This window comes from Calliopsis andreniformis, chromosome 8 (assembly GCF_051401765.1).
Source record: "Calliopsis andreniformis isolate RMS-2024a chromosome 8, iyCalAndr_principal, whole genome shotgun sequence".
Taxonomy (NCBI): domain Eukaryota; kingdom Metazoa; phylum Arthropoda; class Insecta; order Hymenoptera; family Andrenidae; genus Calliopsis; species Calliopsis andreniformis.
Genome location: NC_135069.1, coordinates 7,669,866 through 7,688,348, shown reverse-complemented (window position 1 = coordinate 7,688,348; position 18,483 = coordinate 7,669,866). Strand labels below are relative to the sequence as shown.

Genomic DNA, 18,483 nt, shown 5'->3' with positions numbered 1-18,483 from the left:
GTGTCTGTCCTTTTCTGACCTAGTAAATACTCGGTTCACTCAAGTTCAGGCTTGTTTTGACCCGACATCTATCGAGATTTTATGGAAACATTTCAAGTTCGGACTACTTCCGCAGCACAGGACTGGCAGTAATGCGGTTACAAAGAAGGGGTTTTCTGAGGGTCAAAAGCTGTCTCTTTCTTCAGTCGTTCGCGAGCTTTGGAAGAGTGCGGATCGTAGTGGTCCTCAGACGCTTCTCGGGTTAGCATTTCGTGGATCCCGTCCTCAAAGATGATCCGCAAGGACATCCTCAGCTCATCAGGAAGTGATCGTATCATATGCCGCGGGGATGCCAGACAACAGCGCCCTCTGGAGGGTGTGCTACGTCCCGGTTCAAGATGGCTGCCTGTACTACGACAGCTGGTGACCAGCCGACATCCCTTGGACTACCTTGACCACTGACAAGTACTGCGCACGTTTTAAACAAAAGGTGAGCGACCAGCATTAATATCTTGTGTGCGCTCGTCGATATATTAGAGTGTATATAGTGTCCGTAGTGAATATGGCTTTGTTCCTTTTTCAGAGGTCAACGAGACACCGAGTGAAAGCATCACTTTCTCCTGAGTCTTTCTTTGACGCCTGTCGCGGTGAAGCGATAATATGAATCCAGTTCGTGGAGCACGTCAGACGACTGGTGCCGATTGGAACCTCTGTGAGTCCTGAACACAGCTTGCATAAGTTGAAATGTATTTTATATATCATGTAACTTGATTTATAACAATAAAAAGACAGTAGTAAAAGGTACATGCGATTCATGATTTATTTCTTCCATCACAAATCCTGTTTCCTAACCATTAGCACATAGCAAACGATATGTAAAGAATAGACCCCTTTTAGTATCATGTTCTCCTCATACTTGCATTTATTCCTGCCCCAAAGTTATATATTGCTAAGAAAATAAGCAAAAGTTTGAGGAGAACATGATATAAAAAGAGATATCGCAGCATCTTTAAAAATTGACGGGAAACGGACTTTAGCTTGTCCCTTAAATGCGCAAAAGTATCAGGAGAACATGATATGCGAGGAGGTCTATCGAAAAATTGGCGGGAAACAGAATCTCAGTTTTGGCCAAAATCGACTAAGTTAATAGGAGAACATGATAGGCGAAGAGGTCGATCGAAAAATTGGCGGGAAACAGAATCTCAGTTTTGGCCAAAATCGACTAAGTTAATAGGAGAACATGATAGCCGAAGAGGTCGATCGAAAAATTGGCGGGAAACGGAATCTCAGTTTTGGCCAAAATCGACTAAGTTAATAGGAGAACATGATAGCCGAAGAGGTCGATCGAAAAATTGGCGGGAAACGGAATCTCAGTTTTGGCCAAAATCGACTAAGTTAATAGGAGAACATGATAGCCGAAGAGGTCGCTCGAAAAATTGGCGGGAAACGGAATCTCAGTTTTGACCAAAATCGACTAAGTTAATAGGAGAACATGATAGGCAAAGAGGTCGATCGAAAAATTGGCGGGAACCAAAATTGAGCTTTTGCCCGAAAATCGACTAAGTTATTAGGATAACATGATATGCAAGGAGGTCTACCAAAAATTGGCGGGAATCAAAATTCAGCTTTTGCCCGAAAATCGACTAAGTTATTAGGATAACATAATATGCAAGGAGGTCTACCAAAAATTGGCGGGAATCAAAATTCAGCTTTTGCCCAAAAATCGACTAAGTTATTAGGAAAACATGATATGCGAAGAGGTCTGTCAAAAAATTGTCGGGTAACGGAATTTATCTTTTGCCCGAAATTTGCTGAAGTGTTAGGAGAACATGATATGCAAGGAGATCTATCGAAAAATTGAAGGAAAATGGAATTTTGATTACCGAATGGATATGAAAGGAACATGGCAAGATTGTGGTGTAAATAAGCACACATGGTTATTTCTACAAAGACTTTTATTTTTTTAAGGCAGAGGATTTTATACAGACGTATTTTGTACATACAACATAAAGATCAATTTTTAACACATATAATTAATACACATCATGACACACACAATTTTTCAACAAATGCAAGCAGTTATCCTCTATCTTCACGACGAAGCTTCTTGACAGTAAAGTACTTTGCATTCCTCCTGTCGTGTCAATGCATGCCATACAACCATGCTGGCTACCTTGCCTGAAACAGATAGATATAAGATTAATAGTCGGCTCATCAAAGACGTAAAAGGAAGATTTAAACTGAAACCTTACCTATGATTACATTCTTCAACTGAAGACGCTTGATGATGTCCCTCGATGGATGTTCTGTATCTCGTGGCGCATGGCCTGCTCCCTGCTCTAGGGTGACGCACCCTTATAGTCCCATGGGCCTTTAATATGGGACAGCCGAAGCAATTAACCAAGGACTGCCACGATCTGTCTCCTCCAAAGTCTCAGAAGCGATTGAGGAGGGCGTTGGTGCTGCGGGATCGTTTCCAAAATGTCTTCCAGTGACGTCATAAAGTGGAAAAGTGAGGGCGCCACATGCAGTTCACTCGAATGCCGTAAGCTGCGCGCACTTTTCCACGTTGTGACGTTCCTGGAGGACATCTTGCCACGACAAATGGTTACACCGTTCTCCACAGATTAACCTGGAGATGCGACGCTTCGTTGGATGCTTGTTTAACCCCTGAAGAATAAAGAAAAATGAAATGTTATAAGGTGGCTTCATTTTACTGTTCAATCGTTTGCTAAATATTGATGGCCATGCTTATTGGAAAACTCGAATTATATACCTCAAGTGCCTTGGAAATAACGAGTTATCTAAAGTGTCCTATCTCTTCGATTGCCACGGAACGAATGACATTACGGGGCATGGACATTTTGGGTTGAGTGGGGACGCGCGTGGATAGGCTGCTAACAACCCTAATCTTATACATTAGGAAAACTTTCAAAGTTCCATCTACCTTTATTTTAATAAAATATTCGAAATATTACAGTCTTTACTGCCTTCGTTAAATATTCTACATCGTCATCGTCTTATAACAAATGAACATAATAAATGAATAATAAATGAAAACTGACTAATGTAAAACTTGAATTACCTTAGAAAGAAATTTGGACTTGAAATTATATTAGTCGCGTATGTAAACGAATAAAGCACTTTGAAACTATGAAAGACCCGTCTGTTCTGACTCTTTAATGGAATATTCAAAGTCCTTCCTGTCCTTACATCTTAATTTTTGGGGTAGAAATTGCTCTCAACTCTCCTATATCTTTATTTTTTTTCTAAGAAGAAGTATGGGAATTGGATTGGGATGAATGTGTTCGAATATTTTACATTATATTTTATACAACAATTGCACTTTACTTGCCATTCACTATTCGGTAGCTGCATAGTGTATAGAAACCCACACAAACTGTGTTCATCACCCAAGGAGGATCCAGTGGACTCCAGTAATGCTCCAGAGACTCCAGCTGCATCTGAATGCGATGTTTTCATCTGGTGTCTGTTTGATCTCGGAAAACAAAATTGAAAACGTTATACACTACATACTGCACACTAAGGCTCACTTTTCATTAAAAATGGGAGCAATACTTATCAGTGGTCACGGACGTTGAAGGGTCAAGTTGTCCACTTGTTGACGGCCCTCGATGGATGCTTCGTATCCCGCAGCGCATGGTCTGAACACTGACCAAGGATGGCGTACCCGCGAAGTCCCAAAGCCTTTGACATGGGTCAGGGGAGGCTGATCTAGGAACAGACTAAAAACCGCCACGACCAGCACCCTTCGACGTCACAGGAATGACTGAGGAGCAGCGCTGGGATGTGCCGGGACATAAGAAAAAGAGGGGGGGTATCGCCTACCACTTGATTACCTTTCCTACGCTATCCCCACTCTTCTACTTTTGTCCCCGCATATCGCAACACTGCTGAGGAACGTGTTGCGCCGGTCGTGCACGATATTTACGCCTTCTTATTCTAAAATCGCACTAAGAAACCGGGCAACTTTAATCAGGTATCCTAAACGTCCTATCTCTATCTACCACGGAGCGTATGTCAATGTCATTGTGCACGAGTATACTGGGCATACTAATTCTGGGCTGTGTGTTCACGGTGGGGATACATGGGCCTAGGATACGAACTGCCCCAATTTTATACAACGCGGACACTTTCAAAAGCGCGCCTATTAGTAGCACATCCAAAATATTATCCAATTTTACTATATTCTGAAAATTTTCCAGTTAATAGTTACTCAAAACTGGCCATCTATAGCTTGAATTACTTTAGAAAAGAATTGGAGTTTCAAAAATTGTAATCATATATCTGAATAAATAAAGGACTTGGAAAATGCGAAAGTCCCGCCTATCCTTGCTCCTTAATGGAGCATTCAATGTTTTCCCTGTCCTTCTATCTTAATTCTAAGGGGAGAAATTACTCTAAACTCGGGTATGTCTTTATTTCTTTTAAGGGGAAGTATGGGAATAGGGTTGGTGCTAATGTTGTTGAATATTTTACGTTACAGTTGCTTTGACAATACAATTGCGTTTCCCGTGGTATATACTACGTGTTGAATAACTGCGTACCATGGCACGTCTCACGCAAGCCACGTTCAGCATCCATGGAGGTCCACATCGTCTCCAAATATCTCTTGCCTCTGAATGCGCTGTTTTCATCCAATGTTGGTTTGACCCATGAAAAAAGAGAAAGAACATTATACACTACACTATACTATACATACTAAGCACACGTTCAACACACACAATAGGCATTAATATCAGCAGTTCACTTTTCACTTAAAATTTGAGCAATACTTATCAGAGGTATAGTGTGATGAAAGGCCAAGTTATCCACTGGTCAGAGTAATCCAAGCGGTGGCGTCTGTCCAGTTACTATGGCAATCCAGAAAAACAGAGTAGACTCCAGAGAAATTCCACCATAGAATCACCAGAACGATCTGCACTCTCTGGAGGTTCAAGCGCGACTGAGAAATTCATCGTTCTGCAAGGGTATTTATACATTCTCGACCAGAAGAGGGGGGAATCTGTAACTGAAATTTCGAGATTAATAATAATACTACATTATGCACTACATTATGCACACTAAGCATACGTCCAACAGACACTTTACCCATACACTAAGCTCAGGCGCGCATATGCACAGAAGCCACTAATGTTAGCAGCTCACTTTTCATTAAAAATGGGACCAATACTTATCAGTGCCTAAGGAGGATGAATGATTAAGTTGTCCACTTGATGTCGTTCCTCGATGGATGCTTCGTATCCCGCAGCGCATGGACTGATCACTGACCAAGGATGGCGTACCCGCGAAGTCCCAAGGGCCTTTGACGTGGGTCAGATGAGGCTGACCTAAAAACAGCTCAAAAACCGCCACGACCCGCACCCTTCGACGTCACAGGAATGACTGAGGAGCAGCGCTGGGATGCGCCGGGACATAAGAAGGATAGGGGGGTATCGCCTACCACTTGATTATCTTTCCTACGCTATCCCCACTCCTCTACTTTTGTCCCCGCATATCGCAACACTGCTGAGGAACGTGTTGCGCTGGTCATGCACGATATTTACGCCTTCTTATTGTAAAATCGCACTAAGAAACCGGGCAACTTTAATCATGTCTCCAGAACGTCCTATCTCTGGGCTGTGTATTGACGGTGGGGATACATCGGCCTAGGATACGAACAGCCCCAATTTTATACAACACGAAAGCTTTCTAAAGCGCGCCTATTAGTAGCACATTCAAAATATTATCTAATTTTACTATATTCCGAAAATTTTCCAGTTAACAGTTACTCAAAAAACTAGCTATCTATAGCTTCAATTACTTTAGAAAAGAATTGGGGTTTCAAAAATTATAGTTATATATCTGAATAAATAAAGGACTTGGAAAATGCGAAAGTCCCACCTATCCTTGCTCCTTAATGGAGCATTCAATGTCTACCCTGTCCTTCTAGCTTAACTCTAAGGGGAGAAATTACTCTAAACTCGGGTATGTCTTTATTTCTTTCAAGAGGAAGTTTGGGAATAGGGTTGGTGGTGTTAATGTAGTTGAATATTTTACATTACAGTTGCTTTGACAATACAATTGCGTTTCCCGTGGTATTTACTACGTGTTGAATAACTGCGTACCATGGACCGTGTCACGCAAGCCACGTTCAGCGTCCATGGAGGTCCACATCGTCTCCAAATATCTGTTACCTCTGAATGAGCTGTTTTCATCCAATGTTCGTTTGACCCATGAAAAAAGAGAAAGAACATTATACACTACACTATACTATACATACTAAGCACACGTTGAACACACACAATAGGCTTTAATATTATCAGTTCACTTTTCACTTAAAATTTGAGCAATACTTATCAGAGATAAAGTTTGATGAAATGTCAAGTTGGCCACTGGTCAGAGTAGTTCAAGCGGTGGCATCTATGCAGCGACTATGCCACTCCACGAAAACAGGATAGAGTCCAGGGTAGTTTCAACCACAGAATCACCAGAACGATCTGCACTCTCTGGAGGTTCAAGCGCGACTGAGCAGTTCATCGTTCCCCAAGGGTATTTATACCTTCTCGACCAGAAGAGACTGAATCTAAAACTGAAATTTCGCGGTTCATAATAAAACACTTCACTATACGCATTAAGGCCACGTCAACCAAACACTTTGCGTATACACTAAGCACGCGCGCGCACACGCACACAGGCTGATAATGCTGGCGGCTCACTTTTCATTAAAAATGGGAGCAATACTTATCTGTGGTAAAGTATGGATGAAAGGTCAAGTTGTCCACTGGTCAGAGTAGTCCAAGTGGCGGCGTCTGTCCAGTGACTATGGCACTTCACGAAAACAGGCTAGAGTCCAGGATAGCTCCATCGCAGAAACACCAGAATTATCTGCACTCTCTGGAGGTTCAAGCGCGACTGAGGAATTGACCGTTCTGCAAGGGTATTTATACCTTCTCGAACAGAAGAGGGGAAATCTGGAACTGAAGTTTCTAAATTAATAGTAAAACACTACACTATGCACACTAAGCATACGTCAAACAGAGACTTTATCCATGCACTCAGCACGCGCACACCCAAGCACCCAGGGTCTTAATACTGGCGGCTCACTTTTCATTAAAAATAGGAGCAATACTTATCGGTGGTCAAGGAGGATGAATGATCAAGTTGTCCTCTTGATACTGGCCTGGATGGATCTTTCGTATCCTGCAGCACATGGTGTGAACACTGATCAAGGATGGCGTACCCGCGAAGTCCCAAGGGCCTTTGACATGGGTCAGGGGAGGCTAATCTAGGAACAGACTAAAAACCGCCACGACCAGCACCCTTCGACGTCACAGGAATGACTGAGGAGCAGCGCTGGGATGTGCCGGGACATAAGAAGAAGAGGGGGGGTATCGCCTACCACTTGATTACCTTTCCTACGCTATCCCCACTCTTCTACTTTTGTCCCCGCATATCGCAACACTGCTGAGGAACGTGTTGCGCCGGTCGTGCACGATATTTACGCCTCCTTATTCTAAAATCGCACTAAGAAACCGGGCAACTTTAATCAGGTATCCTAAACGTCCTATCTCTATCTACCACGGAGAGTATGTCAATCGCATTGTGCACGAGTATTCTGGGCATACTAATTCTGGGCTGCGTATTGACGGTGGGGATACATGGGCCTAGGATACGAACAGCCCCAATTTTATGCAACACCAAAGCTTTCAAAAGCGCGCCTATTAGTAGCACATTCAAAATATTATCTAATTTTACTATATTCCGAAAATTTTCCAGTTAACAGTTACTCAAAACTAGCTATCTATAGCTTCAATTACTTTAGAAAAGAATTGGGGTTTCAAAAATTATAGTTATATATCTGAATAAATAAAGGACTTGGAAAATGCGAAAGTCCCGCCTATCCTTGCTCCTTAATGGAGCATTCAATGTTTTCCCTGTCCTTCTATCTTAATTCTAAGGGGAGAAATTACTCTAAACTCGGGTATGTCTTTATTTCTTTCAAGAGGAAGTATGGGAATAGGGTTGGTGCTAATGTTGTTGAATATTTTACATCACAGTTGCTTTGACAATACAATTGCGTTTCCCGTGGTATTTACTACGTGTTGAATAACTGCGTACCATGGAACGTCTCACGCAAGCCACGTTCAGCATCCATGGAGGTCCACATCGTCTCCAAACATCTGTTGCCTCTGAATGCGCTGTTTTCATCCAGTGTCCGTTTGACCCACGAAAAAAAGAGAAAGAACATTATACACTATACTAAACACCCTAGGCTCACGTCAAACACACGGACAAAAGGCTTTAATATTAGCAGTTCAGATTCATTTAAAATTTAAGAAATACTTATCAGTGGTAAAGTATGATGAAATGTCAAGTTATCCACTGGTCAGTGTAGTTCATGCGGTGGCATCTGTCCAGTGACTATGGCAATCCAGGAAAACAGGGTAGAGTCCAGGGTAGTTCCATCACAGAATCACAAGAACGATCTGCACTCTCTGGAGGTTGAAGCGGGACTGTGAAGTTCGTCGTTCCCCAAGGGTATTTATACGTTCTCGTGCTGAAGAGGGGGAATTTGCAACTGAAATTTCGAGATTAGTAATAAAACACTGCACTATACACATTGGGCATACGTTAAACAGACACTTTACCCATGCACTAAGCAATTCGCGCACTAGCACACAAGGTATCAATGCTGACGACTCACTTTTCATTAAAAATGGCACAAATACTTATCATTGGTCAAGGGCGATGAATGATCAAGTTGTCTACTTGATGACGGCCCTCGATCGATGCTTCGTATTTTGCAGCGCATAGTCTTATCACTGTTTAAGGATGGCGTACCCGCGAAATCCCATGGGCTTCTGATATGGAGCAGACGAAGCTCGCGAAGAAATTAACCAAGAACTGTCATGACCTGCTTGCTTCAAAATCTCACGAGCAAATGACGAGGGATTTGGTCGTGGAGGGTCGTTTTCAAAATGTCTTCCAGTGACGTCATAGAGTGGAAAAGTGAGGGCGCCGCATGCAATACACTGAATTACTGTGACTTTCGCGTTCTTCTCCACGTTGTGACGTTCCTCGAGGACATCTTGCCCCGATAAATGGTTACACCGTTCACCACAGATTAACCTGAAGATGCGACGCTTCGTTCGATGCTTGTTTGATCCCTGAAGAAGAATGAAATATGAAACGATATAAGGTGAAAATGGTAAAGGGTAAAAATGATATAATACTTATCAATGGTCAAGGATGACGAATGATCAAGTCGTCCACTTGATGATGTCCCTCGATGGATGCCTCGTATCTTGCAACACGTGGTCTGTTTAGTGATCAAGGATGGCGTACGCTCGAAGTCCCACTGGCCTTAGACATACGTCAGGGGAGGCTAATCTAGAAACAGACTAAATGCCACTACGACCCGCAACCTTCGAAGTCTCAGGAGCGACTGAGGATCAGTGCTGAGATTTGCCGGGACATAAGATGAAGATGGGGGGTATTGCCTACCATTTGAGTCTCTCTCCTACTGTATCCCCACTGTTCTGCTTTTGTCCCGGCATATCGCAATATTGCTGAGGATCGTATTGTGCCTGTTGAGCAGGATGTTTACGCCTTTCTGTTTTAAAATCACACTAAGAAACCGGGCAACTTTAATCAGGTCTCCAGAACGTCCTATCTCTGGGCTGTGTATTGACGGTGGGGATACATCGGCCTAGGATACGAAGAGCCCCAATTTTATACAACACGAAAGCTTTCTAAAGCGCGCCTATTAGTAGCACATTCAAAATATTATCTAATTTTACTATATTCCGAAAATTTTCCAGTTAACAGTTACTCAAAAAACTAGCTATCTATAGCTTCAATTACTTTAGAAAAGAATTGGGGTTTCAAAAATTATAGTTATATATCTGAATAAATAAAGGACTTGGAAAATGCGAAAGTCCCGCCTATCCTTGCTCCTTAATGGAGTATTCAATGTTTTCCCTGTCCTTCTATCTTAATTCTAAGGGGAGAAATTACTCTAAACTCGGGTATGTCTTTATTTCTTTTAAGGGGAAGTATGGGAATAGGGTTGGTGCTAATGTTGTTGAATATTTTACATTACAGTTGCATTGACAATACAATTGCATTTTACGTGGTGGATAACTGCGTACCGTGTAACGTCTCACGCAAGCCACGTTCAGTGTCCATGGAGATCCACATCGTCTGCAAACATCTGCAATGCCTCTGAATGCGCAGTTTTCATCCAGTATCCGTTTGACCCATGAAAAAATGAGAAAGAACATTATACACTACACTATACTATACTATACACGTTAGGCACACGTAAAAGGCATTAATATTAGCAGTTTAGATTCACTTAAAATTTGAGCAATACTTATGAGTAGTTAAGTGAAATGAATGGTCAGGTTGTCTACAGTTGAGGGTAGTCCAAATGGTGGCGTCTGTCCTTCGATTATGGCACTCCAGGAAAACAGGGTAGGCCGGGTGCCTATGGGTTCCTCCAGAGGATCACCAGAACGATCTGTACGCTTCGAAGCTACTGAGAAATTGATTGTTCGCCAGGGGTATTTATACCTTCTCATCGAGAAGAGAGAAAGTCAGTGACTGAAATTTGGAGATTAATAATAAAACACTACACTATACACACGAGGTATACGTTAAACTGACACTACCCACACACTAAGCACGCGCGCACAGGCACACGAAATATTAATTCTGACTACTCGCTTTTCATTAAAAATGAGAGCGTTATTTATGAATTGTGAGAAAGCAGTTTTTAATGTACACTTGATGAAGTCCCTCGATGGATGCTTCGTATCCCGTGACGCATTGTCTGATCACTGATCAGGGTGACGTACTCGCGAAGTCCCATGGGTCAGGGGACAGACTAAATCCAGGGACGGACTGAACACTGCCGCGACCCGCACCCTTCGAAGTCTTAGGAGCGACTGTGGAGTAGTGCTGGCCCAACACTTCTGGGACGTGCGTGACGTAAGTAAAAGAGGGGGTATAGCCTACCATTTGCCTGCCTTTCCTACTGAATTCCCACTCCTCTACTTTTGAAAAACGAAAGCATTGTTAATTTTCCTAGAAAAATTGCCTATTTTTAAACTACTAGAACATTATGAATATAAATCATACAACAATTTTCCTGGGTTCATTTCGAAGGGGGGAAGAGGCTTTTCCTTTCACCTATCAAAACTGTATTTTTTCGAAGATTTTTAGAATTAGAAAACGTAGTAAAGGACTATGATTTTGTTCTAAAATGTTTTACAAATTCAAGCGACTATACGTAGAAAAATAGAGACGACCTAATGACAAAATTTGTTTCGAAATATAATGAATTCATTTGCTAAGCGAAATTAGAAGATTATTTTTAAGAGAGTTTCTTAGGAATTAAACGTGTGGAGGATACAGGGAAATGTTATGCGAATAAAGTACAAAGAACTCACTGCCAATCCTTTAGTAATTCATATATTGTTTGATAGGGATTTTACAAGGTGTACATTAATGGGAACAACATCTATATGTGATTTTTGGTAAATACAGCCGGAATTTATGTCCGTCACGCTACAAATCGTTTAATTACGTATTCGATATAATTATTAACCACCTATTACAATCGGTAGACTTCGTCCCTATACATACGGTAGACAGATATACAAAAACATCGTATCGTACAAAATAGTAGCAGTACTATCACCACTTGTTTCGTTCCCGCTGGTTCTTCTCTTATGTACGGTACTTCCTATTGACCTTCAAATTTTCAATCTTGTCTTTATCGTGTAGCGAATCTCATAAAACCAGAATTTTGTAACACTTTACGCCTGAACTCTGTACCAAAGTTTATTTAGGTTCTTTTAGAAAATAGTAAAAGTAACATTTCTATAATAAAACAGTTTTTAAGTTATACACTGAACAGATTTGATAGAATCTTAGATATATTTAATAAGATATTGAAGACTAAAAAATTGTATTTCTTCTTTTGTCAACACCAAGGCTGAGTTAATAACTTGGCCTGCATTCGTTTTTAGTTTAATAAATAATTATACAGAAATTGTATAAAGTTCGTTTTGCCAATAAATTTATTGCAGTATTAATGCACTTCGTATTGCACAGATCAATGGTCCACGATTTTCGTCAAAAGCAAAATGCTTTTCACCTGTTAGTTGGTAATCCTATGGAGTATTTGCATAGAAATAGATTAATTATTAACTGGTACTGAAAAATTAATATTTGAGACATATCATTATTAAAAATGCGCCGACATTTTTCACTCAGTTTAGCAAGGAAACAGAAATGTCTCGTCTTAGTTTCAACTTCAAACATTAATTTTCTGTACATTATTTTTAATAAGACCTTAACTAAACAATTGTTTCTAATAGAATATTTCTCATCAGTTACAATTTAAAATGTTTAAGACACTTTACATCAGAGTAAATGATCAAGTTAATTACAGTGGCCATTGTTCGTGTTTCTACTTCATATTAGTTCTATTCGTATCTTTAAATAGTTAATGTATTTTTAAGAATAGGTGGACAATTACAAAAGGGTTCTATGGTCAATGTATACCGTACGCAGAGATTGTCAAAAGAAGAAAGTAAGTGGAAAAACACGGATTCTGCGCATTTATATACAAAACTAAGATAGATGTTCGACACAATTTCGGTTACAGTTTTCCTCCATCATTTCTCAACGTTTTGTACTGTTTGGTTCCACATTCTCGTTTGTGGTACGCGAAACAAGCCGAACGAGATGCGATTTCCACAAAACCGAAAGAAAAGAATCTTTCTTGGGATCTTGCGAGTATTCACCAAACTGATCAGTCGGAATGTTGTACTATGATCCAAGTTTTATTAAACAAATTAAATACAAAAAGTTTCCTGTTTCTTGATGCTCGCTGGACCACGATTCGCAGTCGCTCAATCTCGGAGTTATAAATAATTAAAACAACAGGACAGAAGGGGGCTTAGGGTACAATGGGGCATAAATAAAAAATAAAAGAAGTCAGGGAGGCTCTGGAAGAAGAAAGGCTCCAAAAAGGCTCGTCCAAGTCTCTTTCCCTTTCTTTCAAATAACATTCTCACACGCATCGTAAAGCATTCTCTACAAGGTGAATCAGTTCCTGTACAATTTAACACGTTCGCTACCAAACTGCCCTTCGAAAACCACATACCACCATCATATTTTAAATAAAACTATACTCTGAATAGAATTCTATGCAATAAAAAGATTTAAAACCCTTATAGATATTGCATAAAGATTATTTAATTCGATTGACGCATAAAATGACATTAACTGAATATTTTGCAATACTTTACAAAAATACTTTTGTGAATTTAATGTACCATAGAATACACGTCATTAACAAAATTAAAAGTATTATGGAAATCAGTTTTAAACTACTATCAATTTGTTATAGAGTAAACCTCCATATAACACAGTAAAAGTTTCAATTACGAAGTAAAATATGTACACTCTAAGATTTAAGATGCTTCTTAAAAATGAATTTTAATGAAAAGTAGCCAATATGATTTTACACGTGATGTTAACTCAATTATGAGATAGGACGTCACAAATATGTAGCTCATGGTGGTGAACGTGTTAAGGGAAGAATAAAGGCTCGAGCTTCAGCAATTCAAGACTAATTAATCTCGTTCTCTTTTCATCGCGCGCTAATGTTTCCATTCCTCCTCCACAATCTTTCCTCCATCGTACTAGCTTTCTAAGTAAAAGGTATCATTATGTGGTTACCAAAATTTAAAAATAAACGCTCCATTTTACAACTGAGGAACTACGATCAAAACAAATCAACAAGGGTGAACCGTTTAACTCATAAAACAAAAAAACTGTCGAGGAGGAATGTGCACGCGACCATGCTAATTCACAAAGGTGTAAATGCTCCTTGGAATGAATCGTGTGCTCTTGAACCGCCGAAGGTACAAACAGGAAGAGCTCGAAGGATCGAAAGAAACGCAAAAGAAGGGCGCAATATTTCCTCTGACACAATTGCAGGAAAAAAAGAACATAGGGAGGTCGTTATCATCTGTTTGTTTCGTTCCCTTCTACGCTTGCAACGTTGAAGAATCTTGACCTGAATGGATGCTGACACGATTGATTTCCTCAAGGAATTCTTCGAGAACGTTTGGATTAATAATATTTAAAAGTCATTAGGATATGTACAAAGAGATATTAATATGAATATGCAGTAAATGTTGGTGGATCCAGGCGCCGGGGAGTCGAGCTGGATCGCCTCTCCAGCTCGATTCCTCGGGACAGGTCGGACGTGGCGAGGATCGGCACGGTGTTCGTGGACATCTGACGCATTTCGGCAGAAGGTACGCGGTTATCAGTAATATCTGAGAGCAGTCTGTCGCACAGGAGGAGGTCCTGTGCGAGGGAAGCATGGTTGGCCACAATTCACGGCAAGACACAGTGGAATGTCGACAGCAAGCACGCTCGCGGGCGAATGATACACGCATAAGACTATATGGAGTATTGGGTATCATGGATATAATTCCAATGAGAGGCCAGTGAAGCCAACATTAGAGTACAGATATATATCTCTGTCCCTTTTCGTCACCTTTCACGCTCAAGGGGACATAAAAGAGATGGAGCTCTATACTGCCCGCGTATCTCCATTCTTCCATTTTGGCTCCTGCACAGTCTCCATGCAACATATAGTCTTATACATGTATAGGACGAACCATCATGCCGATCCTCGAGACTCCTGTGTTCGCTCTCCGCGCGCGTTCGGCAGATCGTTCTCTCTCGCAGGAGATGCCTTCGGGATTAGGCCCTCTTCTGCTGACCGTGTTCTCTGCGCACTCTTCTACGCGCGAATTACAACTTTGTCCACTTCTAATACTCGTCGATAAAGGACTCAAGGCTCGTACACACGAATGGACGAGAGTATGAACGTTACAACGTTATTAGGCGTTGCGACAGAATGGGCGTCGTCAATGAGCGAGAATCGGTATCGACCAGCCGCACGCCTCCGTCTCATCGACAATACGATTTCACGCTGACAATGTTCCGCGAATCTTGCCCTCTGGGAAATTTGGATTTCCTTTTGCTTTTTTGGACAGAGGCGGGCCCCTGGCTTTTTCTCATACGCTACTCGCACGGGCGCGGATATACGTATAGATATATTTATATTTATATATTTATATATATATATATTTTTTATATAAAACTAAAAGTACCGTGATACTGATAAAATTTCGGAAAATATGAGAGTTCGACGAATCGTTCACAGAGTTTTTCACTTTCGACAGAGCGAATCGAGAAAGTCGAGAATTATAAGTTACAACCAGATCTAAAATTCGTTTCCGTGTTATGTATACATGTACACGTTCAGTAAAAATAAGTTGAGCATACGCGATGCATAAACGTTACCTCGTTTCATCTCGAAACGCTAACAGCTTGTGGCTTTCTTCCTCCCTCTTTCTCAGACTTGTCACGCGGTTCGCTTGCTCATTTTTTCCATCAAATTTCTCTTTATTCTTCTTCGATGCTCGCTCGTACACAGTATACACGCGCCGAACGACAATATATACGAGCACTGCACGCTATCGGCTCGTAACACGCCGCGCAAAAGAATGTCCAAAAGCCCAGGACCAGTACTTTCAAACCGTACCATTTTCTCTACAACGCCGCTTCTCGTTTAGTCTTTGAAAAAATACTTTGTACTTGATTGCGTCAACGATAAAATTCAACACACATCGAAGTCGTAAAAAATCGGATCTCCTCCTTTGCATATCGAATGCCTACGTGTTTACATGCGAACGCCACGCCACTACGAAAAACGAACGACAAGCGGAGAAAAGTTTCTAACCTCTGACACAACTAAAATTCTATACTGTTCGTTTCTAAAATCCAAGAAACAAAGATAAATCGACAAAAAAGTTTAGAAGCATGATCAGTAATAAAAACCTGGCACCGATTATGTTTTAAAAAAAGGAAAAGAGAAAAAAGAAAATCGGTCGACGTTAAGTTTGCGCAATCACGATAGAACGTCCTCGGCGTGTATCGGTTCGCTTTGCACTGAATTTTATTTCTCTCTCGCTCTCTCACTCCTCTTTTCTTTCACACACACAGACACTCTCTTCCTCTCTCTCTCTCTCTTTTGCGTCATTTTTTCTCGTCGGTTTAAAGACTACTTTAACGCTACGCTATGTACACCAACTTAAGCTACGGGGCATTTGGGATTAGCCTAAAATGTATATAATACAAGACACGCCGTCATTCGTACTCCCTGTGACGATACACGGTATATATAACATCTTTGGACTCGATTTATTACACATTATATAGATTACCATACTCTTACGAATGTTCTTGCGCCCTAGTCTCGCAGAGAACCGTCTCCTAGCAGAGAAGTTCCCCTTGCTTTCAGTCTGATACAAAAGTTTCCTTTTATCGTCTTTCCCTCTCCTTTAGGACCAGTGTCCCTTATACCACCATCCTCCCGTGGTGTCTTAATGTCCCCAAGGACCTAACTTTAGAGACTCTTGGTACATCTCTCTGTTTCATTTGGTTGTAATTATGGAAGACGAACGCTTCTTCGCTTTCCAAAAGCTTCTCGGAGTTCCTTGAACCATGAGATTCGACACTTCGACAAGGAAGATAATGTTGAGAGTAGTACTGTGCGTGTTGGTTGTCTCTGTGGTTGTTTCCTTGCTTTCTCAAACTCTGCCAGCTTCTGTTGCCAGCGTTTCGAGACACCGAGAGACTGTCGGTTCTCCTCGTAAGAGAAATCTGTCTTTTCCTGGAGAATTGTCCAACGCGACACATGACATGACATCGGTGGTTCCTTCTTCTTCTGGCGAGGGAACAGGTTTGGTGGAACGAAGTAAGGGTAGCAGAGAACTCCTTACGCGTCGTGGTCCACTTACACCGCTGACACCTGGGCGTTCTCGTCATCTGGAAGAGTGAAATATTTCTGTTAATAAAGATCTATATAGATTCCTAAAGTTTTGAGAGTGTGTCTACAGACTATCGTCTACATTGGTCGAATCTTAACGTTTTACTAGAGATACTTATGTTTTCGTGGTCGTTAAAGTGTAGGGAGACATTTGTTGGAACTTAGTTCCTGATTTTGCATAAGGAAGTTTCACACCACTGTTAAGATTGCTTTTATCTATTTGTACTGCATGCTGCTTCTGAAACTGCAATTTATGTTCTTAAACCTGCTACATAGTAAACTACAGATACATAGATGCTTCAAATGTTAGACGTAGTGTGTGTGAATCAATAGGTGTATTAAACGCAGAGAGTCACAAAATAAATTATTTCATTTCTAATGTTAAGCAAGGAATACAAGCACAAATTATGGAACTACCCTTTCAAGTCTTAATTTTATAATTTTAAATTATCAAGTGCGATATACTATTATATCTGTTTAGGAATATACAGCTAGTTAAAATGAGATGCTTGCAAGGAATAAATGGGAAAGATTACAGTTCCTGACTTTCCTATGAAAATGTTTGAATATTGTAACTGAACTGTAATTACTTAACTTTAATTGATTCATTTCCTACATCAAATATTCCTCCTACCACTCTACTTCTTAAACATTACTACTCCATGTAATAAATTATAACATACCTCTACAGTGAAGCATGATCTACTAATGCACAATAAGAGAAAATGCAGTTTCAGATAGCTAGCGAAACTTGGCAGAAAAAAGAAAAATAAACAAACTATACACCTAAATATAAACCAGACTAAAAGTCCCCCAAAGTAGACTCGAGTCTTTCTACGAACAAAAGAAGGCACGAATACTCGTCCTAGATTTTCCTTATTAAACTTGCTGCAAAAAGGTAGCGTGTTCTATGAAAAGAAATAAAAAATGGGGCACAAACAAAAAAGAAAGGGTACTTGGAGCGTAACGTGCAAAATGAACGCAAGCAAGCTCGAAACATGCGCTCGGCATAACGGAGAACAAAGTGATGTAAGGGCAACAAAAAAGAAACTAATAAAGACAACGTGGACACTGCAAACAATTGAAAATTGCACAGAAATTCATGGCAAGCCTCTAGCAAGTGCGCGAGCATTGTATCATGTGAAATTCGATGCAAGGTTACAATTCTTCCTCAAGTAATACAATGTGTATTATCTATGCTTACGAGTGCACTGTGACCTGTTCACACGAAAAAGACACGAATTATGTTCACAAAAAGTGTGTTATGCAGGCATTTTGTGAAATATACAAAGTGGAGATGCGAATGTATGTGTTTGCGTGTGGTTATTTACAATTCACTGCGATTAATCGACATGTACATCGAACAACAAATAGCAACGACGATCCTTTCTCGGATAGTCCATACATACAGTGGTACTTGATCGAATCTCGTGGAAAAGAGTTAAAGACAGTTAAATATCGGAGTGTAATCATTGCGTTGGTTCATTCGCCGAATGATAGAAGATTCCACGTTGAGGAATCCACATTATTTTAGAATGTATGTAAATCGGTAAAAACTGGAGCTTCTGTGCTAT

General features: G+C 40.7%; 2 protein-coding genes and 1 long non-coding RNA gene across 12 annotated transcripts in view; 1 reads left to right on the top strand and 2 right to left on the bottom strand.

Annotated features, from left to right (window-relative positions):
- The first annotated feature begins 135 nt into the window (after window positions 1–135).
- LOC143182454 (uncharacterized) lies at window positions 136–783 on the top strand. The gene is made up of 2 exons (XR_013002434.1): window positions 136–469; window positions 563–783. It is a non-coding gene; the product is annotated as an uncharacterized LOC143182454 (long non-coding RNA).
- Window positions 784–2,383: 1,600 nt separating this feature from the next.
- Window positions 2,384–5,319, bottom strand: LOC143182348 (uncharacterized). The gene is made up of 3 exons (XM_076383301.1): window positions 4,548–5,319; window positions 3,335–3,725; window positions 2,384–2,649 (listed from the first exon to the last, which is right to left on the bottom strand). The coding sequence occupies exons 1-2, from the start codon at window positions 4,674–4,676 to the stop codon at window positions 3,540–3,542; spliced, it is 315 nt and encodes a 104-aa protein (XP_076239416.1). The 5' UTR covers window positions 4,677–5,319; the 3' UTR covers window positions 2,384–2,649; window positions 3,335–3,539.
- An 11,413-nt stretch (window positions 5,320–16,732) lies between these two features.
- Window positions 16,733–18,483, bottom strand: part of LOC143182093 (rap guanine nucleotide exchange factor 2) — a 143,080-nt gene continuing 141,329 nt past the window's right edge. For all 10 annotated transcript variants that reach the window (XM_076382837.1, XM_076382838.1, XM_076382844.1 and 7 more), the window contains one exon: window positions 16,733–16,908. In XM_076382837.1, coding sequence (XP_076238952.1) covers window positions 16,877–16,908 — 32 coding nt within the window. In that variant the 3' untranslated portion in view covers window positions 16,733–16,876. The remainder of the gene's footprint in view (window positions 16,909–18,483) is intronic.

Excerpts from the sequence above, each read along its gene's own strand:
- LOC143182348 (XM_076383301.1), bottom strand. The coding sequence starts at position 4,676 with ATGTTCTTTCTCTTTTTTCATGGGTCAAACCAACATTGGATGAAAACA. Across the intron at positions 3,726-4,547 it reads CTTGCGTGAGACGTGCCATG|TCTGTTCCTAGATCAGCCTC; the intron begins GTACGCAGTTAT and ends GGCGGTTTTTAG.